This window comes from Canis lupus, chromosome 7 (genome assembly GCF_011100685.1).
Source record: "Canis lupus familiaris isolate Mischka breed German Shepherd chromosome 7, alternate assembly UU_Cfam_GSD_1.0, whole genome shotgun sequence".
NCBI lineage: Eukaryota > Metazoa > Chordata > Mammalia > Carnivora > Canidae > Canis > Canis lupus.
In genome coordinates, this window is record NC_049228.1 from 33,071,200 (window position 1) to 33,099,128 (window position 27,929).

Sequence of the window (27,929 nt, forward strand, 5' to 3'; positions counted from 1 at the left end):
TCCCCTGGCTATTCAAGGTCTTTTCTGATTCCACACAAATCTTAAGATTATTTGTTCCAACTCTGTGAAGAAAGTCCATGGTATTTTGATAGGAATTGCATTAAATGTGTAAATTGCCCTGGATAGCATTGACATTTTCATGATATTAATTCTTCCAATCCATGAGCATGGAATATTTTTCCATCTCTTTGTGTCTTCCTCAATTTCTTTCAGAAGTGTTCTGTAGTTTGTAGGGTATAGATCCTTTCTTTACCTCTTTGGTTAGGTTTATTCCTAGGCATCTTATGCTTTTGGGTGCAATTGTAAATGGAATTGACTCCTTAATTTCTCTTTCTTCAGTCTCATTGTCAATGTATGGAAATACCACTGATTTCTGGGCATTGATTTTGTATGCTGCCACACTGCCAAATTGCTGTATGAGTTCTAGGAATCTCGGGGTGGAGTCTTTTGGGATTTCTTTTTTTTTTTTTTTTAAAGATTTTATTTATTTATTCATAGACACAGAGAGAGAGAGAGAGGCAGAGACACAGACAGAGGGAGAAGCAGGCCCCATGCAGGGAGCCCGATGTGGGACTCGATCCCGGGTCTCCAGGATCACACCCCAGGCTGCAGGCGGCACCAAACCGCTGCGCCACCAGGGCTGCCCTCTTTTGGGATTTCTATCATGTCATCTGTGAAGAGGGAGAGTTTGACTTCTTCTTTGCCAATTTGAATGCCTTTTATTTCTTTTCATTGTCTGATTGCTGAGGCTAGGATTTCTAGTACTATGTTGAATAGCAGTGGTGTGAGTGGACATCCCTGTAGTTTTCCTGATCTTAAGGGAAAGGTTCCCAGTGTTTCTCCACTGAGAATGATATTTGCTGTGGGCTTTTCATAGATGGCTTTTAAAATGCTGAGGAATGTTCCCTTTATCCCTATACCCTGAAGAGTTTTGATCAGAAATGGATGCTGTATTTTGTCAAATGCTTTCTCTGTATCTATTGAGAGGATCATATTGTTCTGTTTTTTCTCTTGTTGATATGATCTATCATGTTGATTGTTTTATGAGTGTTGAACCAGCCTTACATCCCAGGGATAAATCCCACTTGGTCATGGTGAATAATCTTTTAATGTACTATTGGATCTTATTAGTTAGTATCTTGTTGAGGATTTTTGCATCTGTTTTCATCAGGGATATTGATCTATAATTCTCCTTTTTGGTGGGGTCTTTGTCTGGTTTTGGAATTAAGGTGATTCTGGCTTCATAGAACAAATTTGGAAGTATTCCATCCCTTTCTACTCTTCGGAACAGCTTTAGGAGAATAGGTATTATTTCTTCTTTAAACGTTTGATAGAATTACCCTGAGAAGCCATCTGGCCCTGGACTTTCATGTCTTGGGAGGCTTTTGATGACTGCTTAAATTTCTTCCCTGATTTTCTGCCTGTTCAGGTTTTCTATTTCTTCCTGTTCCGGTTTTGGTAATTTGCAGTTTTCCAGAAATGTATCCATTTCCTCTAGATTGCCTAATTTATTGGCATATAGATGCTCATAATATGTTTTTAAAATCGTTTGTATTTCCTTGGTATCAATTGTGATCTCTCCTTTTTCATTCGTGATTTTATTAATTTGAGTCTTTTCTCTTTTGTTTTTAGTAAGGCTGGCTAATGGTTTATCAATCTTATTAATTCTTTCAAAGAACCAACTCCTGATTTTGTTGATCTGTTCTACAGTTTTTTTGGTCTCTATTTCATTGAATTCTGCTCAAATCTTTATTAACTCTCTTCTGCTTGGTGTGGGTTTTATTTGCTGTTCTTCCTCCAGTTCCTTTAGGTGAGAGCTTAGCTTGTGTATTCAAGTTTTTTTCCAATTTCTTAAGGGATGCTTGTTTTGTGATGTATTTCCCTCTTAGGACTGCTTTTGCTGTATCCCAAAGATTCTGAATGGTTGTATCTTTATTCTCATTAGTTTCCATGAACCTTTTTAATTCTTCTCTAACTTCATGGTTGCCTATTTCATCTTTTAGCAGGATGCTCTTTAACCTCCAAGTATTTGAGCTTCTTCCAAATTTATTATTGTGATTGAGTTCAAGTTTCAAAGCATTATGGTCTGAAAATATGCAGAGGACAATCCCAATCTTTTGGTATCAGTTGAGACCTGATTTGTGATCCAGTATGTGGTCTATTCTGGAGAAAACTCCATGTGCACTTGAGAAGAATGTGTACTCAGTTGCATTTGGATGTAAAGTTCTGTAAATATCTGTGAAACCCATCTGATCCAGTGTATCATTTAAAGCTCTTGTTTCTTTGTAGATGTTGCTGTCTCTTGTAGACAGCAAATAAATGGGTCTTGCTTTTTTATCCAGTCTGTAACCCTGCATCTTTTGATGGGATCATTAAGTCCATTCAAGTTCGGAGTTACTATTGAAAGATATGAATTTAGTGTCATCATAATACTTATTCAGTCCCTGTGTTTGTGGATTATTTCTTTGGACTTCCTCTTTCTTTTACAGAGTCCCCCTTAATATTTCTTGCAGAGCTGGTTTGGTGGTCACATATTCTTTTAGTTTCTGCCTATCTTGGAAGCTCTTTATCTCTCCTTCTATTCTGAATAAGAGTCTTGCTGGATAAAGTAACCTTGGCTGCATGTTCTTCTCATTTAGGACCCTGAATATATCCTGCCAGCCCTTTCTGGCCTGTCAGGTCTCTGTGAAGAGGTGTGCTGTTAATCTAATATTTCTCCCCATATAAGTTAGAGATCTCTTGTCTCTTGCTGTTTCAAAGATTTTCTCTTTGTCTTTGGAATTTGCAAGCTTCCATATTAAATGTCAAGGTGTTGAACGGTTTTTATTGATTTTAGAGGGGGACCTCTCTATCTCCTGTATGAATGCCTATTTCCCTCCCCAAATTAGGGAAGTTCTCAGCTATGATTTGTTCAAATATTCTTTCTGGCCCTCTGGCCCTCTCGGCGTCCTCTGGAACCCCAACTATACATAGATTTTTCCTTCTGAGGCTGTCATTTATTTCCCTTAACCTTTACTCATGGTCTTTTAATTATTTTTCTCTTGTTTCCTCAGCCTCTTTCCTTGCCATGAACTTGTCTCCTCGTCACTCACTCTTTCTTCCACCTCATTAACCCTCATCATTAGAAACTCTAGTCATTTTGCTCAGTGCAGAGTGGCTGTATGAGCAGGCTGCCTCAAGAATATCAACCATGACCTAAGTAAATTTCACCCTAGATGATTCTGCTGAGGTCAGAGACCAGAAATTGAAAACAAAGATCAGAACAAAATAAAACAAAAGGAACACTAAAATGAAAAACAAATTTTAAAACAAAGCAGTAAAAAATAAAAGGCCAGGAATCCTAAAGAAGAAGAAAAAAATAAAAGAAAAAGAAAAAAAAGAAAGAAGGGGGGTACTGGGAGATGGTGGTTGTGAAGAAGTTGTAGTGGTAGGAGAATGTAGTCTACCTGAGGGATTCTAGAGAATTATCCTCTTGTTTCTGTGTATATTAAGTTCTACATATTAGAAGATGCTCAGTCCCAAATTTATGTAAACCAGAAATACTTGTAGAGGGCCCCAACACTGACCACCAAAACATAAATGAGATAAAAGAGGGGGGCAGAATGGGAATGAGGAATCTCACAGAATGAACTAGCATGGTATACCACTTGGTTCTGGGTGCATACTGGTCATGTTTCAGAAGGTATCAACTTCCACCATTGTAGAACAAAATGAGGCAGAGAAAACAAAAAACACAACACAACACAAAACAAAAACATATCTTGTATATCTCCCAAGATTAAGTTGAGTATGTTGAAGGGAATCTAGAAGTGGAAAATATATCCAGGACCTGTAATTGTAGAAATATGAAAGTCAAAAGGAAGAATCTTAAAAATGAAGAGGTGGTAACATATTGTAGTTAAGGTGGGAAAGCAGAAAAAAAAATTGGAAATTTATAGTCTGATATAAAAATGAGTTGTACTGAGAAAAGGAGAAAAAAAGGAGGGGTACCCTCTAGTTCTATATACTGTAAATCTCTCGACTTCCCCTGGAGCTTTCCAGCGCTGCTCGGTCAAGAACTTGCTCTTCCCCGTCCTTCCAGCTGGTCTTCTGGGGGAGGGGCCTGCTGTGCTGATGCTCAGGTGTGTGCACCTGGGGGAGTGGCCGCCCCCTGCCGGGTGCCGGGCTCAGTGGGAGCTGTTGACCCCGTGAGGCCCCTGCTCCCTGGCGGCCCCCTCCGTCCCAGGCACAGGGTGACACCAGGAGGAACAGCCCCACTGGCGGCGGCCAGCTCCCCAGCCCTAGCGTCAGCTCCCACAGTATCTCCCGCAGCTCCCAGTCCGCACTGGCCTAGGTGCTCCCGGGCGGCGGGGGCGCTGACCTGCACAGCTCGGGGCCCCCGGGAGCAGGGGCGTCCTCGCTGTCCTGGGCCCTCCCCGCCTCCGCCTGTCCCAGGGGAGCGCGGGATCCTGGGCTGTGTCCCCGGCGCCCTGGGATGGGGGCCTGCGCTGCTGGCATCGCGCTCCGGGGCCGCGGCTCCTGAAGGCAGCAGGGCGCAGCCCCCTCCTCCCGAGCCCCCGGCTGACCCCCCGGCTTCTCCCGAGGCCCCCCGGGGGCTCCAGCCCTTTACCGCGCCGCCCGCGGTGTGCGGGGCGCTCTCCCCCCGGCGCCCCTCCTCTCCTAGTGACCCCGGGGACTGGGCCCGCTGCCCCTCCTGCGGTCCTGCCCCAGTTCCCTGCTGAGCGCCTTCTCCTCCTGGAAGAATCCCCGGTGGGATTTTTAAAGTTCCCGCCTCTCCGGGGCAGGGCTCTCCGGTCCCTGTGCTCTCCCCCGGCCTCAGCCCGGCTCCTCGCCCGGCCCCTCCCACACTTGACGCTTTTTTTATTTTTTTCCCGCCTTCCTACCTTGTTAGAAGCAAAAACCCTTCTCTCTGTAGCGGTCCGGCTGTTCTCTCTTTAAATCTCAGGTCAAATTCATAGGTTTTCAGGATGATTTGAAAGTCATCTAGGTAAGTTGGTGGGGCCTGGTGACTTGGGGACCCTGCTCCTCCACGATCTTCACTATCTTGCCCTGCCCCGCCCCCTCCTCTAAATTTCTTATATTTTTCTTTACTTTTTACTCATGCTGACTGTTTTGAAATACTTTTCTCTAGTTCTAAGCTATCAGTTCAATCTCAAAGAGAAATTAATTCTCCTTCAGTTCACCAGCCAAATACTTAAATTTGAAGGCCATGTTTTGTTGTTGTTTTGCTTCTGTTCTGAACTTCCCCAAGTACTCTTCAATTTTGCTCAAGTTATCACATTGCCAGTCGTCTAAGTCACAGATCTGTTCCACATGTTTTATCTGTACCTCTCTCTGGATACTAGCCCCTCTTGGCTACGTTTCTTTTTCTGCTCTCTCGGATTCAGCTACTAGAAAAACACAGGAGGTGGCAGTCCTGGGCGGGTGAGGTGTTCGGCTAGGTTGTTCCGAGAGCTGGCTGTTGCAGTGCCCACAGCACACCCCCGTGGAGACTACAGCAGGAAGCCTTCCTGCTTCCCAGTCTCCCAATTTGAGAAGTACAGAAGGCTCAGTTCAGCTACTCCTCCACTCCTTGGTGACAAGGGACACTAGCTATATGCCATACTTTGCATTGCTCCCTGTACCCCCCTTCTCCTGGGGATTTAATCATATTTGCAGAATAATCATCATGTTCAAATCTTACCCTTAGAGTCTTCCCCACCTGGGTCCCCAAGCTTTTGTTCAGCCCAAAAGGTAACAATGCCATAACTTTCCTCCCCAGACTCCAGCCTTCCTTCTCTGCTTGCCTCCGGAAGCCGTTGGGGGGCAGGAAGGTAGTTACTTCTTAGAGTCAGAGCTGGGAGTGGAATGCAGGAAAGATGCAACAAACCTCTATCTTCCCAGACGCTCAGCTGCATTAAACAAACAAATAAGCAAAAACTCCTTCGCCAGTTATATTCTGGAACTCTGCTAATGTGTGATGTGCTTCACTAAGGTGAAGTCCCTGTAAGTTTTATGTATTTCTTCTTAACATCTTCAGACCAGTTCTTAGTGGCTTGACCTGTAGTGGCTCCCTTGCCCTTACATTCTTGATTTTATTTTCCCAAGTCTCAACAAACTGTTTGTGCCACTGCCTGGTCCAGTCACAAATGTCACTGCAAGAGCTTTCTCAGGCCTGGCCTTCTGGCCATATCATGGGGAGGCAGATTATGAACCCACTGGCCAGTCAATGCAACGTTCTGACCACAAGACAAGGAAACAATAATCGTTTCATGATCTGTTTTAAGGAGTCAGAATTACATCCTGCCAATATAAAAATTTGTATAAGTTCAGGATATATTTGCCTCCAAACCCTTGCTGATAAAAAATCACAGGGGGTGCCTGGGCTTGGTCAGTTGAGCATCAGACTCATGATTTCAGCTCAGGTCATGATCTCGGGGTTGTAAGATCAAGCCCCATGAAAGGCTTCATGCTCAGTGGGGGGTCTGCTTGAGATTCTCTCTACCTCTTACTCTCTCTGGAGCATACACACACTCTCTCTAAAATAAACAAAATCTTAAAAAAAATAGATTGGTGAGATATTATTGTCATAACATCATGAACCTAGTGGTGTGGGAGTTCAGAGATTTTGACTAATTAAACCAAAACTAGTTCAAATTCTGAAGACTCACTCACTGTCCTTTACTGTCTTTCCATCCACATAACTTTATGTGCTATAGCCCTGTTTGTGACTCCCTTAAAGCAAAAGATCTTCCTTTACAAGATGATTAATGTTATACATGCTCATAGCATCATGTGAACTGCTATCTTCTGGGAGCACCAATTCCTGAAGTCTACCTACCAATACCAACCTGAGATAAAAAGTTTCCACTAAGGAAACTTGTGAAAAAAAATAAGGGTAATTTTTCATAAAGCTAGATTTACTTTATATATATATTTTTTAAAGATTTATTTATTTATTCATGAGAGACACAGAGAGAGAGGCAGAGACATGGGCAGAGGGAAAAGTAGGCTCCTTGTGGGGAGTCTGATGTGGGACTCAATCCCAGGACCCCGGAATCACGCCCTGAGCCAAAGACAGACACTTAACCACTGAACCACCCAGGCATCCCTACTTTTTATAATTTAAGGTTGTATATTTCCTACTTGTTGGTATTAATCTATACCCTCTCTTCATAAAATGATGATAACAGTTTCCAGTCCCCTTCTCTCCCCAAGTCCTCTCTTGGTAAAATTAAATGTTAGTGATCCTAAGTCAATATTCTAAAATTTGTTTTTGTTTGGTTTGGTTTGGTTTTACTACTCCATGGATTTAGAAAGTCTGAGAGCCACCGTGTCCATCAAGGTAGCACATGAACTTAGCCAAGCTATTACTCAGTATGTCCATGTCTGACCACTTTCTGGCTATTGCTGAGCTTCCTTCTGCTCCACACTGGCACAAACTCTAACCAAAGACCCCTCTAGCAGGTAGGAGGGCCACTAGCATACTTCTAAATTAGCATAGGTATGAGGTAACAGAGGCATTCGCGTAGAAACGTAAAGCTTCTGAAAAATGAAAGAACTTTTACCTATCCACTAGCTGAAGTCCTAATTTTACAAATAAGGTAAATAAGGCCCAAAGGGAAAGAGATAGTTTGCCCAGTTTCTCTCTAGAATTGAGACTGGAAATGTGTTGTCTTCACATCTATACCAATATTCTCTCTACTTTATCACAGCTGCTCTCAACCTAAAATATCTGTGCTCTACTAGCAAGATAACCAAGCTTAAAATTTTGACTTTAAAATTAAAAATTAATTTTTTAAATATTTTATATTAAAATATAAAAATTCAAAACTTAATAGCTTCTCATCAATAACAACCAATTAGAAAACAGAATGATCACATTATAATAACAAACAAAAATAAAAGGTACCTAAAATAAATTTAACAAAAAATATGCAAAACTTTATGAAAAAAATTCCTAAAGAACATAAAGAACAATCTAAATATATGGGAAGATACACTATATTCACAGGTGGGATATCACAAAGATCTCTTTATTACATTCAAAAAAATAAACATGTCTTAAAGAACAAAGTGAAAACACAAGTCACACACTGTGGAAAGAGGTAACAGACTGTGTCCCAGGTAAATGAGAAAGTTTTAGGAAACAGAATTGCTAAAGGAATCCCACAAATCCAGAAGTAAAACACTGCAAGAGGAAACTGTACAAAGGACAGGTGAGAAAATCCAAATGGCTCACACCTGACAAATGTTCAACTCACTAAATTAGGAAAATGTGATTGATATAATTAATAAATTTTAAATTTCATTTTAAAATATCCCTTTTAAAACCCATCATAAGCCCCCCCCCCAAAAAAAATTAATCAATTTAAGCCAATGTTGGCAAGAATGTGAAGAAGGGAGAACTCTTATCTAGACCCTCATGGGGATGGGAATGCCTGCATGGCTCAGTGGTTGAGCGCCTGCCTTCAGCCCAGGGCATGATCCTGGGATCGAGTCCCACATTGGTCTCCCTGCATGGAGCCTGCTTCTCCCTCTGCCTGTGTCTCTGCCTCTCTCTGTGTGTCTCTCATGAATAAATAAATAAAATCTTTTTAAAAAAATTTAAAAAGACTCTCATTGGGGTGGAAATGGGTAAGAGTGCTTCAAAGAGCCACTGGTAATATCTAGTCAAGTCAATAATCACATATCTTACAATTTAATAATTCTACTCCAGGCATATGCTGCAGAAACTATGCACCTGTTCATGAAACAAGCAGTGAAAAATTGGCAGCAACCTGAACACCGTAGCAGTAGAAGAGTGGATAAAGAAATTGTACAATAAATTCATACAATCTTATAAAGCACTAAAAAATAAATGACCTAGAGTTCCATGTAAGAATTTGTATAAATCTCAAAAATATGTTAAGGGAAGCCTGGGTGGCTCAGTGGTGGAATGTCTGCCTTCAACTCCAGGCATGATCCAGGCTCCAGTATAGAGTCCCACATCGGGCTTCCCACGGGGAGCCTGTTTCTCGCTCTGATTGTGTCTCCGCCTCTCTATGTCTGTGTCTCTCATGAATAAGTAAATAAAATCTTTAAAAAACATGTGTAATGTTAGTGAAAAAAAGTTAAAGAATTCATACAATTTGATGACACTTATAAGACGGTAAAAAGCCTAAAAGCTGGGTGTTTGGGTGGCTCAATCTGACTCCTGATTTCTGCTCAGGTCATGATCTCAGGGTTGTGGGATCAAGGAAAATATACAAAGGACAGGTGAGAAAATCCAAATGGCTCACAAACACCTGAAAAATGCTCACAAACACCCCCTGCATGGGGTTCCATCCTGGGCAAGGAGCCTGCTTAAGATTCTCTCTCTCTCCCTCTCCTTTGCTCCTCCCCTCACTAAAAAGCCTGAAAGCAGTTTATTACATATATACAATGTACATGTATATATGTACAATAACATGATATATGTATTCGTAGAATACACGTATAAGTTTATGTAGAAATATTAAGATTTCCCTAACTAACATCATATTCAGGTTACTAATGACCTCTGGTAAGGAAGAAAAAAACAGTTTAAAGAGGGCTGGACGGGGCTTAAGATTTGATAAAGCCAGGTGGTGGGTACATCATTATATGTTCTATTTTTCTCTATACCTTTAAAACAGCTTCAAATAAAATAAATTTTATCATGTACTCACTGTATTTCTATTGAAGGGTAAAGAAGATGATATGTATCTCATGGTGATATGGGAGCTGCCCAATGTTGTGCCTTTCCTACAAGATGGGAATCACACTGTGTATCTGAGGACATCTCCTAAATATAGGAGCCTGCGTATTCCTTTCCCAGATGTCGAGTTGGTAGAGAAAAACTTTTCTCAAAGTGTTAATGTAAGTTTCATTTCTTGATGTTTTCCTATTTATTATGGAAAATGATAAACATACAAAAGTAGAGAAAATAATGTGTTGTACTTACACATACTAACTAGCATGCACCTCCAGAAGTTATGTGTGCATGGCCAGACTTATTCCTATTTATTCCTACCACTACAACCTACTATAAAAGAATTATTTTGAAGCAAATCCAAGATATTGTGTCATTTCATCCCTAAATATTTCAGAATGTATCTCTATGTGATAATGACTCAAAAAAATGGCATACCATTATTTTTAAGATTTTTTCTAAAATAATTTTTAAGAAGTCCTTAGTATCATCACATATTTAAATAGTGTTCAAATTTCTTTGATTGCCTCATTTTTTTTTATAGTTTACAAGGATCCAAACAAGGTCCGTTTGTTGCACTTAGTGGAAGCTGTCTTTTAAATCTCTTTTAATCTATAAATATCTTTCCATTTCTCTCTTTTTCTCTTGCAATTTATTTATTGAAGTTACTGGAGAGTTGGTGCCATAGTTTCACATTTTCTATATTTTGTTAATTGCACTCACCTCATGTAATTTAAGGAGTTCTGTGTGTACTTCCTCTAACCTGGCTTCTCTGCATGAGCTTTGATTTTATTTTAGTAAGACTCCATTGATGCTGTCATATACTTCCATCAGGACTCACAAAATGACTGGTTGTCTTTCTTTTAAAAAGAAGATAAATTAATTTAAAATCTCCAGGATTTTTTGTGAGGGGCTTATATCTACTCAGTATGGCAGGGGCATGTGTTCACACCTGAGGGGTAAAGTGTGTGGCATGTTTCAGGCTAACGAACAGAGACATAAGGAAGCTGTCTTCTTTGTTCCCATAAAAATTTAGGTCAATTGATTTTTTTTTTTAGACTTTATCAACCTTATTTGCTTACTCTAATATTAGCTCAAACCATTTATACTTTTCAGTTTTTGCAAAGATAAGTGGTCAGAGACTAAAGAATGCAAGAAATTACAAATTATAGAGGGAGAGATTAAAGAAAGTCTTGTTTTCACCACTGTCATTACAGAAATGAAGTTAATTTGAGAATGAATGGTATAGCTTGTTTTAAAGATTTTGGAAAATACTTTTTAAAGATTTATATATTTATTTTAGAGAGAGGGAGAGAGAGAGAGAGCAGGAGCGAAGGGAGGGGCAGAGGGAAAGAATCTCAAGCAGATTCCCCACTGAACACAGAGCCAACGCAGGGCTTGATCTCACAACCCTGACATCATGACCTGAACTGAAACCAGCTTAACCTACTGAGCCTCCAGGCAACCCTGGAAACAATTATTTTATTATGCTATAGAGAGATGTTGGATTATTTTCCCTCAAATTTAAATGTTAGTTTAGCATTGCAATTCCAATTCCAATCACTGTTAGTTTAAATCATTGTTTGCCAAAGGATTTGAAATCAAAAATACACAGTGACTGTGTCATGATGACATCTTCACATAACACGTGCCAGGGTGGAAGAACAGAATGCATCTCCTTAAACAGTCATTCTATTTTTGTTTGTTTGTTTAAATTTTTATTTAAATTCAATTTGCCAACATATAACACCCAATGCTCATCCCATCAAGTGCCCTCCTTAGTGCCCATCACCCAGTTACCCCATCCCCCCACCCACCTCCCCTCTAGCAACCCTCAGTTTGTTTCCCAGAGTTAGGAGTCTCTCATGGTTTGTCTCCCTCTCTAACTTTTCCCACTCAGTTCCCCCTCCTTTCCCTTATAATCCCTTTCACTATTTCTTATATTCCACATATGAGTGAAACCATAATGATTGTCCTTCTCTGAATGACTTGTTTCACTCAGCATAATACCCTCCAGTTCCATCCATGTGGAAGCCAATGGTGGGTATTCATCCTTTCTGATGGTTGAGTAATATTCCATTGTGTACATATACCACATCTTCTTTATCCATTCATCTGTCAAAGGACATCATGGCTCCTTCCACATTAAACAGTCATTCTAATCCATTTCTTCCAACTCCACACAATTGGAAACACTAGATTTGGTTCTACATTCCTTGTTAGGAGCTAATAAAAATAGGATGATGATTAATGCAAGTTATTCAAATTTGATGCAGTTGGTAGTTATTACATTGGTGATGATAAATGATAAATGCTTGCTTTGGGGAAAAAAAGGAAAGACTTCTGTAATAAATTAGTGAAATAATAAATGAAAGTGCCTTTTAGCATTATAATAAAAAGGTAAATTATCTCTGATTTTGAGTCCTGAAGGTTTGTATTTATCATAATTAGTGTTTATAGCACTTCTTTTTGCAACATATTTTGAAATTACTCTATAGATGGAAAGTTTGCAAAAGTCACTTAGGGAAAAAAAATGAGCTGTGTATGGAAATTCTTTTTTTAATATTTTATTTATTCATGAGAGACAGAGAGAGAGAGAGAGAGAGAGGCAGAGACATAGGCAGAGGGAGAAAGTAGGCTCCATGCAGGGAGCCCAATGTGGGTCTCGATCCAGGGACCCCAGGATCACACCCTGGGCCAAAGGCAGGCACTAAACCACTGAGCCACCCAGGTGTTCCTGGAAATTCTCTTTTTCTAAAACTCTTCCATTTATGAAGCACTGTTTATTGAACACCTGCTATGTAGCATGCACTGTTCTTAGCACCAGGAATACAAAGATTAATGAGGTATGGGACCTGTACCACTGCACTATGACAGCACAGCAGAGAGCTTGGAGGGTTAGGCCAGATGAGGTTCCTAAAAATAATTGCTGGTTAGATTTGGAAGAATTATCAAGACTTAGCTCAGCCCAGATAGGAAGTTTCTAAGGGGGGGGGTTGAGAAGGCAAAGTGAATGTCAAGTGGGGGAGATAAAATGAAAAATGCCACAAAGGTAAGAAATTGCTTGGTTTGCAAGGGATAACTGCAAGTATCTCAGCATTGCTCAAGGAAGACAGGGAGTGAGGGAGATAGAGCTGGATAGATAGGTAGGGCTGGATCGAGCTCAGGATATTAAGACATATGAATATTGTATAAGAAATGGAAAACCATTGCAGGGCTTTAAATGAGAAGTGACATCATACTGGTGTTGTGGGTAGCACCTATGATGTTGCTTTGATGATGGTTTTGAATGGGACAAGATTGCAGACAGAAGGTTCAGGCAATAATCCACTGTTTTGGTTAAAGGAGATAAGACCATGATAAGGAAGGTGGTGGAAGGAGAGGTTTCAAGGAATATTTAAGTGGCAAAAGTAGCAGAGTTTGGACTTCATTCATTAGTGGTTGATGTCATGCAGTTGGGAGGCGGGTCCTGAGAGAAAAGAAGGAATCAAGGACAGTGTGGAGCTAACTTGAAATCTGAACTGCGATGTGGTGCTACCAGTGAGCTACAGAATAGAATGAAATAACATGCTTGAAGGAGGCTAAAGTTTACACGTATTAACTTTGAGACACCTGTAAAATTTCTAAGTTATTAAATATACAATCCTGAAGCTTATAGAAGGGGATTGATTAAATTATTAGGGCATTGAGATTGGCAAGATTGCCCAGAAGAAGTTGGAAAAGAGGAAAAGCAAATGGGCTAGAGGTAAACCCTCAGCATATTAATATTTAACAGGTTGACAGAATAAGAGGGTATCAAATAGGAAAAGAAAAGGGTTGGGATGCATGGGTGGCTCAGCAGTTGAGCATCTGCCTTCAGCTCAGGTCGTGATCCCGGGTCCGGGAATCATGTCCTAAATCGGGCTCCCTACGAGGAGCCTGTTTCTCCCTCTGCCTATGTCTCTGCCTCTCTCTCTCTGTCTCTCATGAATAAACAAATAAAGTCTTTAAAAAAAAAAAGAAAAGAAAGGGTCATACAGAAACAAGCAAAATTCAGGGTCTGGTGTCAAGGATGTCAAGAGAGTAAGAAGTTTCAGGAAGGAGAGAGCAGTTGAGAGTGATGAGAATAATACACCTGTAATCTTTTTTTTTTTAATTTGAATATAGCTGACACACAATGTCACATTAGTTTCAAGTGTACAACTTAGTGACTTGACAAGTTTATACATTATGCTGTGTTCACCACAAGTGTAGCTACCGTTGGACCTAATACATTGCTATTACAATGTCATTGACTGTATTCCTTATACTGTGCCTTTTATCTCCATGACTTACTCATCCCATGACTCGAGGCCTGTGTCTCCCTCTCCCCTTCACTCATTTTGCCAACTTCTCACCTGCCTCCCTTATGGCAACCATCAGTTTGTTTTTTGTAGTTATAGGTTCAATTCTGCTTTTTGTTTATTTGTTCTTTTAGATTACACTTGTGAGTGGAATCATACGGTATTTGTCTTTCTCAGTCTGACTTATTTCACTTAGCATAATAACTTCTAGGTCCATGCATGCTTTCTCAAATGGCATGATCTCATCCTTTTTAAAATTTTAATTTCAGTACAGTTAATATACAGTGTTATATTATTTCCCGTTGTACAATATATACACAATATATGGTTCAGCAGTTTCCTACATCACCTGGTGCTCATCATGACAGGTGTACTCCTTAATCCCCATCACCTATTTCCTCCATCTCCTCACTAACACCTCCTCTAGTAACAAGCAGTTTTCTCTCTAGAGTTAAGAGTTTGTTTATTGGTTTGTCTCTCTCTTTTTTCCTTTGCTCATTCATTTTGTTTCTTAAATTCTACATATGAATGAAATCACATGGCATTTGTCTTTCTCTGACTTATTTTGCTTAGCATTATACTCTCTAATTCCATCTATGTTGTTGCAAATGGCAAGATTTCGTGTTTTTTTACGGCTGTGTGATATTCCTGTGTGGTGGTGGTGGTGGTAGTGATGGTGTGTGTATGAGGGGAGATGTGTGTACACTACATCTTCCTTATCCATTTGTTCATCTATTGATGAACACTTAGGTTGCTTCCATATCTTGGCTATTGTAAATAATGCTGCAATGAACATATGAGGTGCATATATTTTTTCAAACTGATGCTTTCATTTTCTTTGGGTAATTATCCAGTAGTGGGATTATTGGATCATATGGTAGTTCTTTTTTAAATTTTTTGAGGAATCTCCATACTGTCTTCCACAGTGGCTGTGCCACTTTACATTCCCACAGCAGTGCACAAAGATCCCTTTTTCTCTACATACTCACCAACACTTGTTATTTCTGTCATTTTGATTTTAGCCATTCTAACTGGTGTAGGATGCTATCTCATTGTGGTTTTGATTTGCATTTCCATGATGATTAGTGATGTTGAGCATTTTTTGTATGTGCCTGTTGGCCATCTATATAATAGACCTCTAGTCTTATTTAGATCTCACTCTTCCATGTTCCTATAATGTCTTGTGCCTGCCTCCAATATAGCTCTTTCAAATTGTACAGGACTTAATCTCAATACTTTCATCATATTATGTTTCTCCAGGTCACAGACATTCTATTTGACTTTGTATTTCAGGAGCCTAACAGCAGGTGCCCAACAGAAACTTGAAGAAAGACAATTAAAAAGTGCTAAAAGGGCTAGCAATAGAAAGTGCTTAGTGATAAATAGAAAACGTTTTCACAGGGGCACTTGAGTGGCTCAGGCCGTTAGGCCTCTGACTCCTGATTTTGGCTCAGGGTCCTGAGATGGAGCCCTGCGTCAGACTCCACACTCCATAGGAAGTATGAGAATTCTCTCCCTCCATCTCCCTCAGCCCCTCCCCCTGCTCACGTGCTCTCTCTCTTTCTCTCAAATAAATAAATAAATCTGAAAAAAAAAAAAGAAAGAAAAAGTTTTCAGAGAGTACTATGGAGCAGAAGCAAAGAGTGAGTAAAAAGGAGGTCAATGAGGAGAATCAGCCAATGCAGAATATTTTCAAAAAGTTTGAAGGAAGAGAAGGATGATAAAGTGATCTAAGGGTTGGTTGGTCAAGGAAGAATAAATCAAGGCTGAGAGGAAGGAGCCAGTAGGTGGAAGAGTATATTTTGTTGTTTTTTCAATGAATTCAACAAGTTAAAACAAGCTTTAATGCAAAACTAACTCTATTTTACTAAATTTCATAATAATTAGTAATAGTAATTTTAAGTAACTTAAAAAATAAGACAATTTGTTTTAATGACAGAATAATGAAGTGTACACATAGCTTTTGTACTGTGGTTAGATACTGTGTTCATGATGGTCCATGAGTCTATTTCCTTTCTTCTTCAGAATCCTGCCATCAATATGGAAGTGAACTGCATTGATTTATTACAAGTAGAAGGATATAATTTGATAGCTGCTGGAACTTTAAATGGTGCAATTATCTTATGGGATTTTGTAAACTCTACTGTCAAAGAACTGTAAGTTGCATCTTTTCCTTAAACAATACAAAAGTTGTACTGCAGTAGAGCCAAAGTAGCCCTCAATGCTTTTTTTTTTAAGGCAATAAGTAACAGTGGTATAACACCGGTGATAACTCTCAAGAGAGGCTTTTCTAGAAATTATATTCATGAGATTGGTTCAGAATGTCCAAATCCCAGAATAATGTGAATAAGATGAACCTTAAGTATTCATATTCTCAAATGCCTTGACTTTCACTCTTCTAGGAGTACTTTCATGCGTGATCTTGTCCAAATTTATAACCTCAACAAAAAGTTAAAGTACAAAAAAAAAGTTAAAGTACATGTTTTAAACACTAACCTCCCTAGAGCTTTATACACACATATCTAGCAACTACTACCAGCAACACCATTAAAGCCCAAAATATTGTCCCAGTCTCCCCCTCCCCCATGCAACATATCTTCCTGTATTCCCACCATCATCTACTCAGTCACCAAAGTCAAATGGTAAGTGGCATTCCAGATGGGTTGTCCTTTTTATTCACCACCTCAACAAACATACTCAGTGTATTAGAGGTCAGTGCTAACAAGAGGATGGCATATGCAAATAAATAAATCTCAACCCGGGCAGCCCAGGTGGCTCAGCTGTTTAGCGCCTGCCTTCCGCCCAGGGCATGACCCCAGGGTCCCGGGATTGAGTCCCAGGTTGGACTCCCTCCATGGAGCCCTACTTCTCCCTCTGCCTGTGTCTCTGCCTCTCTCTCTCTCTCTCTCTCTCTGTGTCTCATGAATAAATAAATAAAATATTTAAAAAAATGAATCTCAACCAATTAGATTTGCCCTATACCATGGCCAAAAGTTTTACCCAGTCCCTGCTATCATTTCTTTTTTATTTTATTCTAAGGAGAGTTTCCCTCTTTATGCTATGGCAGCAGGACTAGGGTTTTTGCCTTTCTGTCTATCTGCTTTCCCTTCATAGTGAGTTATGCACAAGCTGACATGCGTGAAGGCGGGGAGGGGCAGAAGGAGAGGAAAGAGAGAATCTCAAGCAATCTCCTTGCTGAGCTTGGAGCCTAACACTGGGCTTGGTCTCACAATCCTGAGATCATGATTTGAGCTGAAACCAGGAGTCGACGCTTAACTGACTGAGCCATACAAGAGCCCCCTGCTATCCATTTTTAAATGTTCTTGCCATTGGTTGTAAAGGAAATGATGTAACATTGGGTTTTTTAGCTTTGAGTGAGTCATAAATAATAAGCTCTCCACAGTTGTCTAATTGGACTATAAGCAAGGGCCATGTGTGAACATCCTATGTCAAAGGAATTTGTAATATTATACTTTGAGGTACAAGATGGTCAAGAACCTTAATGAGTGAACAAATATAAAATCAAGTCTAGCTAAGCATTCAGAGGAAGGGAAGAGGTATAAAAGAGGAAGAAGACAGAAAGGATAAAGGAAAAAAAGGAAAATGCAGAATGCATCTGCCTTACATACTCCTGGTCCACCTGGACTCCATGCCTCTTTCCTGCCTAAGTCTGAATCATTACTTTTAACCAACTTTTGAAGAGGCATATTCCTTTCTTCTTCGACCTGGATTGATTCTCCTTTGGAACTTTAGTTGAATTAGCAATTTCTGCAGAGCCCTCCCTCTGTACCTCAACCCTCTGTTCTCTTGGGCACTGCCCTTAGAATTCTTGTCATCCTTCTGTTCATCCCTTTCAACCCTTTGCCCTTGGGCTTTCTCATGACTGTATGCTTGTCACTTGATACCCATATCAATATGCACTGTGCAGTTCTTTATTCTCTTATTAAAGCACTTCTTACACTGTAAGTATCAGCTTGTGCATGACTCACTATGAAGGGAAAGCAGATAGATAGAAAGGCAAAGACCCTAGTCTTGCTGCCACAGCATAAAGAGGGAAGCTGTTCTAAGAATATTCCCAACTTGAAGGAGGAGATGCTCCTTATTGAAGGGTTAGGCACTTTGCCAAGGGATGCATGCAAACCCTAACACAGTCAGAGAAAAATAACAGTATAGCAAGCCACACATTGAATTCCCTTCCCATGAGAAGATGATTATGATTCTACAAAAATAATTGATTTAGAATCACTTTAGTATTTTGTAAAACATACAATTTAGTACAAAACTGTCTAATGTAATTTGGGCCCAGCCCTTAAAAAGGCTCTAAAGTTGAAGCCATCTCTACCTCCACCTCAAACTTGCCTGAGACCCTTCACCAATCAGAAGAAACAGGGCTTCTCTTCTTGTTTAAAGCCTTATGCTTTTTTGGGGTCCAAATTGGAAATTGTTCTTGCTGATTACTAACCATTTGGCTTATCCACAGAGCAGAAGTATCTAAAAAGTTTGAACTCCACACGTCATTAAGCTCACAGGCTCTTCTTCAGAGCTTGGTTCACTCCCCAGGAGCTTCTTCCATCAATCATCAGTCCAAGTTAGCAGAGGCAATTTCCACTAAAGGAAATGGAACATTGTGATACAAGATCTATTTGCAGTAAGGAATGTTAAGCAAGACTTTAGAAACCAAGCATGAAGTGCCAGTTTGGGTGGTTTAGGGGCTATCCCTGCGTTCCCAGGAACCAGCCCAGAAAGGTGTATGGTTTGTAGGAACCTGGGTCAACAGGAGATGAGCAACTAGTGCAGTGTAATCACTGAATTACCTGTTTGTCTTCTTCACTCACTTCTAAGCAACTTGAGGTCAATCACCCTATTTCATTCAAATATTTAGTCAAAGAGGATAATTCTACTCTTTAAACTTCTCAAAACTTCGAGGAGGTTATATATAAACTCCTTCAAACCTGTAAATAGGCTGACTAGACCAGCTAATGGACTAAAAGACTATATTTATTTATTTATTTACTTGTTTGTTTGTTTATTTATTGGATTAAAAGACTTTTAAACACTGAATGGTCATGTTGTTACACAGTGCCTTATTCAAGAAGATTGGTTCAAACTTGCCTAAGATCTGGGTTTTCTCTTCATGTTCAGTGATCTCAACATTGCCGGAGTCAATTGGCTCTGCATGGGATGTATGCTATAAGGAATGGAAGTTGCCTCAGTTGTAAATGTTTTTTATGTGAATGCATGCTTACTTCCAGGTACAGACCTGAAAATTGCTTCACCGGAGACCCGGATTTGGATCCCAAACGCTTTAAAATTAATGACATACTGTTCCTTTTTCGAACCCCTGAATGTGCAAGGTAACTCAGTACTTAGTGATCAAGAAATACTTGGGAGTCTGGGACTTGGGTGAGCAGTGTAAAAGGAGTTCTCTTTATCGCAGCACGAAGGAAGGTACACCTGAGGGAAGACATAAACTGGGTGCATGACTTGGCTTAAGCTGTCTTCCCTGTTGCTGTCTTTTGTAGGTGGGTGGTCCCCAGAGATCTAATTTGCTGTGTGGGGTTGTAACTTCCTTTAGCATGTCAGCCTCAAAACAATCTCTACACCAGTAGAAGAGATAGACAATGCTCACTTGACCAAAATCAAGTGCTCACTGTGGCCAAAATCTAATTCTATGAGCACTGACATGAGGCAGAAGGAAACATTTGCAGGGTAAATGTAAAAGACCCTATGGCAGCGGGTGTCATATGACATCTACTGAAACTGACCCATCTCCATCCATTTCTGGGGGAACAGGGCATTGTTTTTTAAATATTTAGGAAAAGCTATTTTTCCTGTTTATATATACTTGAGAGCTCTGGTTTTCAGGCAACACGTAATGGTAAACATATCTCAGAAGAAATCCAAAGCTTCTGTGCTAGTTTCAGGTCACCTAGTAGTGAGCAGTGAGTATACCTATACACCTAGGTAACACCCTCCCTACCCCTTGACTTGAAATTGCCTTACTCTGAGACTATTATTTATTTTTTAATTTAAATTCAATTTTCCAACATATAGTATAACACTCAGTGCTCATTACATCACCTGCCCTCTTTAATGCCTGTCATCCAGATACCCCATCTCCCCACCCACCTCCCCTTCTGCACCCCTCCTTTTACTTCCCAGAGTCAAGAGTCTCTCGTGGTTTGTCTTCCTCTCTAATTTTTCCCCACTAAGAATCCCCTCCTTCCCTTATGGTTTCTTTCACTGTTTCTTATATCCCACACATGAGTGAAACCATATGATGATTGTCTTTCTCCAATTGACTTACTTCACTCAGCATAATACCCTCCAGTTCCATCCATGTCAATGTAAATGGTAGGTATTCATCCTTTCTGATAGCTGAGTAATATTCCATTGTATATATACCACATCTTCTTTATCCATTTATCTGTCAAAGGACATCTGGGCTCCTTCCACAGTTTGGCTATTGTGGACATTGCTGTTATGAACACTGGCATGAGGGTCTCCCATCATTTCACTATATCTATATCTCTGGGATAAATACTTAGTAGTGCAACTGCTGGGTCATAGAATAGATTTATTTTTAACTTCTTGAGGAAACTTCACACTGTTTTCCAGAGTGATTGACCAGCTTGTATTCACACCCTCAGTGTAAGAGGGTTCCCCTTCGGAGACTATTTTTGAAAACTTGTTCCATATCTATGCCTGCACCAGAACCTAAGCCACTTTCCAGCCCGATCTAGCAGAGCATCGCCAAGATGACCAGGCCACAACTAGATACTATAGGACAGAAGTTAGCCAAGCTTCTCAGGTGCCCACCTCTAGCCTGCTTCCTGCCATTTCAGTATCAGCTTCTGAGACTAAATCTAGCCTGAGTAATGGTACAGGGCAGATCTTTATTTCCCAGACCCAGGCAACAATAAATCTTAATTACTGAGGCTCTCCAAAGCATCTACCAATTCCAGACACATGAACATTTGTAACACAAGATATAAGGTGTGATTTGTTTCTTAAGTGAGTGGCTCCGTATTCATAGATGATAGAAGAAGTAATCTACAGAAATTAAAACACAGAAGAGTACACTTTGGGTGTGATGGAATATCTTAACTTTCCTTCTTTGGGTTTCCTCCCTCTCCTTGTAGGAAATCAAGTCAGGATTCTGTGTGCTCTTCGTCCCAATGTGATTCTAGTAAAGGTCCACAGAGTAGCAAGGTAAGCAAGAAATAGAATATCCTATTACATCCAATGTTGATTCAAAAATAGTGATTTTTCCTTCCTTTGATAGAAGGTCAAGGTCGAAAAATGCTGTGTGGACGTGTGCCTGTAAAAACTTCCTAAAAAGTAATGTCTAAACTGTGTTCATCTTTTATTTCCTGTATTTTTAAGGCTTTCATATTGATACACACTCATAAATAAAATAAATTACATAGGCTATTTTCACATTTCTGAAATAATAAAGCAATTCTAGGCAATCTTTTTTGCTAAAAAGTATTACACACATTTCACAGGAGGAAGAGACAACACACAATGTAACACACTGGTTTTCAAACTGTTTTCAGTCTCAGTTTTATAGATTTTACACATTACAACTCTGGTAGGATTTTGTTTAAAGGAAGCTTTTTACTGCAAAAATTATTTTAGGACTACTAGTATGGTGAAAAGAATAAACTTACAGTGTTGTAAGTGTCAGACAGACTTGTACTTCAATCCAAGTGCTCTGTTTATTTTCTCACTAGATTTAGAGATTTCACCTAATTCCTGAGTTTTTGTTCCTTCATCAGTAAAAAGGGAATAATAAAGCCTAACTTGCTAAGCTGCTAGTAGAATTCGAGATCATGTACACCAAGAATATGGCATGCATTACACATGTAATTACTCTCATCATTATACTCTACCTGAGCCACTAGCATGTTGTTACAGATACCCCCTATTTGTGAACATGACAATCTCTGCAATACATTTTTCGGAAGAATTAATTCAAAAATAGTTTTAAAATTATTGCTTTGAAGTGTAAATTTAACAGAGAACAAACTGATACTTGCCAAAGGGGAGGGAGAGGTGGGGGAATGGACAAAAATGGGTGAAGGGAAAACAGGCTTCCAGTTGTGGAATGAATAAGTCACGAGAAGAAAAGACACAACCTACAAAATACAGTCAAATGGTATTGGAATGGCGTTGCATGGTGACAGATGGGAGCTACACTTATGGTGAGCATAAGCATAACGTAAAGATATGTCTGGTTGCCATGTTATTTATCTAAAACTAATGTAACAATGTAACACTGTGTGTCAACTATACTCCAATTATTAAAAATTAAAAAAAATGTAAATTCACTCATCCAGTATATCTCATTTCCTTACAATGTCATAGAAATACTTTCTCTTTTTCTCCCCTAATTCAGGGAAGCAAACAGAGCATACATGACAATGAAATTAAAGGTCAGTATGAAATTACCTCTCTGGCTTGTAACAATTCCTTTGCAATAGGGAGTTTTGGTTATAGAATATTCTTAGTGAATATACAATATATTCTATCTTTAAATTGATTTTATTTATTTATTTTAGAGAGAGAGCACAAGTTGGGGGAGGAGCAGAGGGAGAGGAACAAGCAGACTCCTGTGCTGAGCACAGAGCCCAATGTGGGGCTCAATCCCAGGACCCCAAGGTCATGACATAAGCCAAAATCAAGAGTTAAACTCTTAAGCTACTCAACCACCTAGGCACCCCACAGTATATTCTTTTTGTGACTAAATGTTGAGGTGATATAAGATTCTGTAGTCTAAGAGGCAGAATTTCCATTATGATCATGTGTTTTTAAGTGCTAATTCTAGATTTTTAAAAATCCAATGCATTACTGAGCTTCTTAGTCTTCAACCCGTTTTCCTAAAATTTACTCTGGATTCATAAGCCATTTTGGATATGTAAGATTTACACGGGACGTATATTGAGTTTTGGCTGTTGTGTACAGGGCAGAGGCTTTTGTAATAGGATAAAAAATAAACTTCTTAGGTTCTCTAGTGAGCCAAGATTCTATTTGTTAATTCCTTTTTGTTCTGTGCCCCAAGTGAAGTTCTCTGGGGTTGAAAAACACGTTCTAGGGAAAAGAATGTGTTGTTTTGCTATTTTCCTACCTGCTTCCTCTTTTATGTTCTATAAAATTTGGAATTCCAAGTATTGTAAACATAGTAGCTCATTAACTTTTCCTTAGGTGAGAAAACTGATGTCACAGCAGAAAAGCAACAGCCAGTGGACGAAAAACATCCTGGAGGCACCAATCTAATTGATGCTCAGCCCCCTATTATTGTTACTGCTCATGAGGATGGACATCTTCGCTTGTGGACTATGGAGGTGATGGGGCCTATTGTTTACCTGGAGCAGCAGAGAATGAGAAAGATAAAAAGTCTTACTGAATGAATCCTAGCCTTCTAAGGTTCCAGAAAGCATCCAATTCTAGTATTTTTCAACCTTATAGACAAATTGCTGGCTTTGCAGCCTGCTCCCTGAAAGTGCTACTCAAACTTTACCATAGACCATTTTGTAACTCAAGAGTTAACTATTTTAAATCTTTCTTAGTTAACTTAGTTAACTAAGTTAACTATTTTAAATCTTTCTTTTCTTTTCCTTTCTTTTTAAAGATTTTATTTTTAAGTAATCTTTATATCCAACATGGGGTTCAAACTTATAACCCCAAGATCAGGAGTGATCCTGACCCCAAGATCACATGTTCTGTGGACTGAGGTAGCCAGGTACCCCTAATCTTTCCTTTCTTTATATTGAGCTATGATTACATGCCACTAAATATTTCACTGGATATGTAAATATCATTAGAGGATATTAATGATGTACTATAGTAAAGAATATAAGAACACTCAAATATTGAATATCTATAAAATTTTATTTATCCAAAGTATTGGAAGAAGCTATTACATTGTATTCTGTGTCCTTAAACATTTTACAATGAAAAAATAACCAGAAAATTTTAAATGACTTGGAGCAGAGGGTGGTGGAGTTTAAAATTGAGAAAACAGACATGATGGAAGAAAGAATCTTGAGTAGACTTGGTGACAATGAAATCGTTGAAAGAGGCAAATGGGAAATCCAGGAAAGAACAACAATTTCATATGGCAGATAGTGAGACCCAAGATCACAGAACTGGATAAAACTTCCAAGTTTATCAGTAGCTCTTAGCTTATCAGTGGGGAACTCTTGGTTTGAAAATGTGAACTATTAACAACTTTCCCTGAGTGTATCTTGGTATTGGAGCAATGTCTAAGTAAAAGAGAGAAAATAGAAGAAAGATTGTATTCAAGTAAATCTCAGGAAATGAGCAGCAGACGCAAATTATTTCTTCTGAAGCATGGATATTTATTCTCTAAGCAAGGCAGTGCCTATGATAGTCCTTCCTGGTGCTGACTTTTCCTAAGCACTAAAACAATCTGCTGAATTTGAATCTCTTACAATCTCCTTATTTTGCACCAATATTCAGCAGATATTTCTGAAAAGGCAAATGCAATAACATTACTGTTTGAAACAAGTGAAGTACACTTAAACCTGAAAAGAATGTTTGTTTAGAAGGAGAACATGCACCTGGAAAAGAGGTCTGAGGAAGTTCACAGAAGCGGTCGTGGGAAGTGCACAAACAATCCCCAAGTACAGCAATGGTCTATAATAATGAGTCTAGTTGCTCTTAATTAATAGTTGCTACATCTTTATGAATAGTTAATTTCAAGGAAATAAGTCCCTACAGATAGGTTCAATTTGTTTGTATTACAAAGAAGAGAATCATGTTCCAGGAGTAGAGATAATTCTTAGATGGAATATTTATAAAGTTGAACTCCAAAATTAGTATTTTATAGGATTTATTATAATACTCTATTCAGGGAAAACTACTGAAAAATATGCTGCCTTTCACAAAACATTCAGCCATTTCTCTGACGTCGCTGTATACTGATTCGTGTACCAGGATACTTCTGACTGGCAATGTGGGTAAGTCACACTTAGGTAGTCAGCCACAAGTAGCCCCACAACCTACATGACATAAAGATAGATGTAGGACAATACATGACATTTATTGAGACAAAAGAATGAGAAGGATGCTTAAGCATGAGAGAGTGTTATGAATAGCTTGCTGAATAAATAGAACAATGAATGAACGTCATGAGAACCTATTCCATTCCTAGCTCCTTATTTAAAGCAAGACATGCTATTTTTTCCACCTTTAAATGGGGTTACAGGAATACCTATTCCCTCATCTTACATATTGGGAAGAATGTAAAGTTTTTATTTTTAATCTTGAAAGAGTTATGTTGCAGTAATCTTCATTATTAAAGGGAGTAATGGCATTAATTAGAAAGGATTATTTGTTCTCACTAAGGGACTTTTATATTGATTGCTATAACTCATACAGTTGTCCTTTCATGGAACAGAATTCTCTTTTTTGTTTTTTGGGTTTTTTTTTTTTAAAGATTTTATTTACTTGAGAGAGAGAGAGAGAAAGGAGAGCAGATATGAGGGGAGGGACAGAGGGAGAGGGAAAGAATGTCCCAAGCAGAATCCCTACTGAGTGCAGAGCCCTACAGGGGAGCTCAATCTCACCACCCTGAGATCAGACCTGAGCCAAAATCAAGAGCTGGGAGCTCAATTGACTGCACCATCCCAGTGCCCCTGGCCTCCCCTCACTTTTGATATCCTAGAGTGGTATGTTTGTTACAACTGATGAATCTACAGTGACACATCATTATCATCCAAAGTGCATAGTTCACACTAGGGTTCACTCTTGGAGTTGCATATTCTATGGGTTTTGCCAAACGTCTGATGATGTACATCCACCATTGTCATACCATATAGAATAGTTTCAATAAAAATCCCCTGTGTCCTGACTATTCTTCCCTTCCTCCTCCTAACTTCTGGCATACATTGATCTTTTTATTGTCTTCCCAGTTTTGCTTGTTATAGAACATCATATTGGAAATCATACGGTATCTAGCCTTTTCAGACTTCTTACTTAGAGGTACTTATTTAAGTTTCTTCCATGTCTCTTCATGGCTTGATATCTCATTTCTTTTTAGCACTGAATAAGATGCCATTGTCTGGATGAACCACAGTTTATTTATCCATTCACCTACTGAAGGACATCTTGGTTGCTTCTAAGTCTTGGAAATAATAAATAAAGCTGCTAGAAACATCTGTGTGTGTGTGTGTGTGTGTGTGTGTGTGTGTGTGTGTTTCTGTGGAAAAAAGTTTTCAGTGCCTTTGGGTAAACACCAAGGGGCACAATGCTGAATCATATAGTAAGAATATGTTTATTTCTGTGAGAAACTGCCAAACTGTCTTCTGAAACAGCTGTGCCACTTGGCATTCCCACCAGTAATGAATGAGAGTTCCTATTGCTCCACATCCTCATCAGCATTTGGTATTCTTGATGTGTTGGATTTGGGCCATTTTAAAAGGCTTGTAATGGTATCTCCTTGTAGTTTTAACTTGCACTTCTTTAATGACATATAATGTGGAATATCTTTTCATATACTTTTTGACATATGTATATTTTCCTGGTGAGTTATCTGTTCTGATCTTTTGCCCACTTTTAAAATCAGGTTGTTTATTTTCTTATTGTTGACTTTTAAGATTTCTGGGTATATTTAAGGTAAGAGTACTTTATCAGATATGCCTTTCACAAATATTTTCTCCCAGGCTGTGGCTTGTCTTCCAGTTCTCTTGACAGTGTCTTTTGCAGAGCAGAACTTTCAAATTTTTTAAAGCTTTTTTATTTATTGAGAGAGGGCATGAGAGGTGGGGAAGGGGGTGGGAAGGGAAGACAGAGAGAGAGAGAGAGAGAGAGAGAGAGAGAGAGAGAATCTCCAGCAGACTCTGGGGAAAGTGAGGAGACTGACGAGGGGTTTGATCCCAGGACCCTGAGAACATGACCTGAGCCAAAATCACGAGTCAGATGCTTAACCCAATGAGCCACCCAAGTGCCCCTGAAAGTTTTCAATTTTAACTGAGTCCAGTTTATCAATGGTTTTCTTCATGTATTTTGACTGTGGTATTGTATCTGAGAAGTCATTGCCAAATCTAAGGTCATTTAGAGTTTTCTTCTAGTTGTATGATTTTGCAGGTTACACTTAGAGTTGTTTTGAGCTGGTTTGTGTGTGTGTGTGTGTGCACGTGTAGGAAATGTGTAAGGTTTGTATCTAAATTGGGAGTTTTTAATCATGAATTAGTGTTGAATTTTATTAACTGCTTTTCCTGCATCTATTGATGTGATCATGTGATTTTTCTTCTTTAGTTTATTGGTGTGATGAATTACATTAGTTAATTTTTAAATGTTGGCCATAGTGTATAATTCATTTTTTTTTGAGAGAGAGAGAGAGAGAGAGATAGTGTGTAAGTGGGGGAAGGGGTGTGGAGCAGAGGGAGAGAGAGAGAATCTCAAGCAGGCTCCATGCTCAGTGCAAAGCCCCAACTCAGGACTCGATCCCAGGATCATAACCTGATGCTTAATTGACTGAGCCACCCAGTCACCCTTATAGTGTATAATTTTTTTAATACCTCTTGGATTCAATTTGCTAGTATTTTGTTGGGAGCTTTTGCATCTATGCTCATAAGAGCTATTGGTTTATAATTTTCATATAATAACTTGGTCTGGTCTTGATAGTAGAGTGTTCTGGCCTCATTGTCTAAGTTAGGAAGTATTCCCTTTCTCTTCTATATTCTGAAAGAGTTTGTAGAGAATTGTTAAGATTTCTTCCTTAAATATGTGCTGAAATCATCATTAAACCCATTTTGACCTAATGGTTTCTGTTTAAGATGATTTGGATTAATTTGCTCTTTTTTACCTAGTCTTAACCTGGAAGTTTAGATTATAGACCTTTCTTTTTTTCTAACATGTGCATATAAATTGCCCTGTAAGCAGTGCTT

The 27,929-nt window shown here is 39.2% G+C and overlaps 1 protein-coding gene across 7 annotated transcripts in view; it reads left to right on the plus strand.

Moving 5' to 3' along the window:
* WDR64 (WD repeat domain 64) overlaps positions 1-27,929 on the plus strand; it is a 144,553-nt gene that overhangs the window by 97,168 nt on the left and 19,456 nt on the right. For all 7 annotated transcript variants that reach the window (XR_005362176.1, XM_038542678.1, XM_038542679.1 and 4 more), the window contains 7 exons: positions 9,685-9,858; positions 16,039-16,169; positions 19,266-19,367; positions 21,156-21,225; positions 22,415-22,451; positions 23,221-23,360; positions 24,893-24,998. Coding sequence is in view for 6 of the 7 variants with exons in the window: in XM_038542678.1 (XP_038398606.1) it covers positions 9,685-9,858; positions 16,039-16,169; positions 19,266-19,367; positions 21,156-21,225; positions 22,415-22,451; positions 23,221-23,360; positions 24,893-24,998 (760 nt within the window). In the remaining variant the exon portion in view is untranslated. The remainder of the gene's footprint in view (positions 1-9,684; positions 9,859-16,038; positions 16,170-19,265; positions 19,368-21,155; positions 21,226-22,414; positions 22,452-23,220; positions 23,361-24,892; positions 24,999-27,929) is intronic.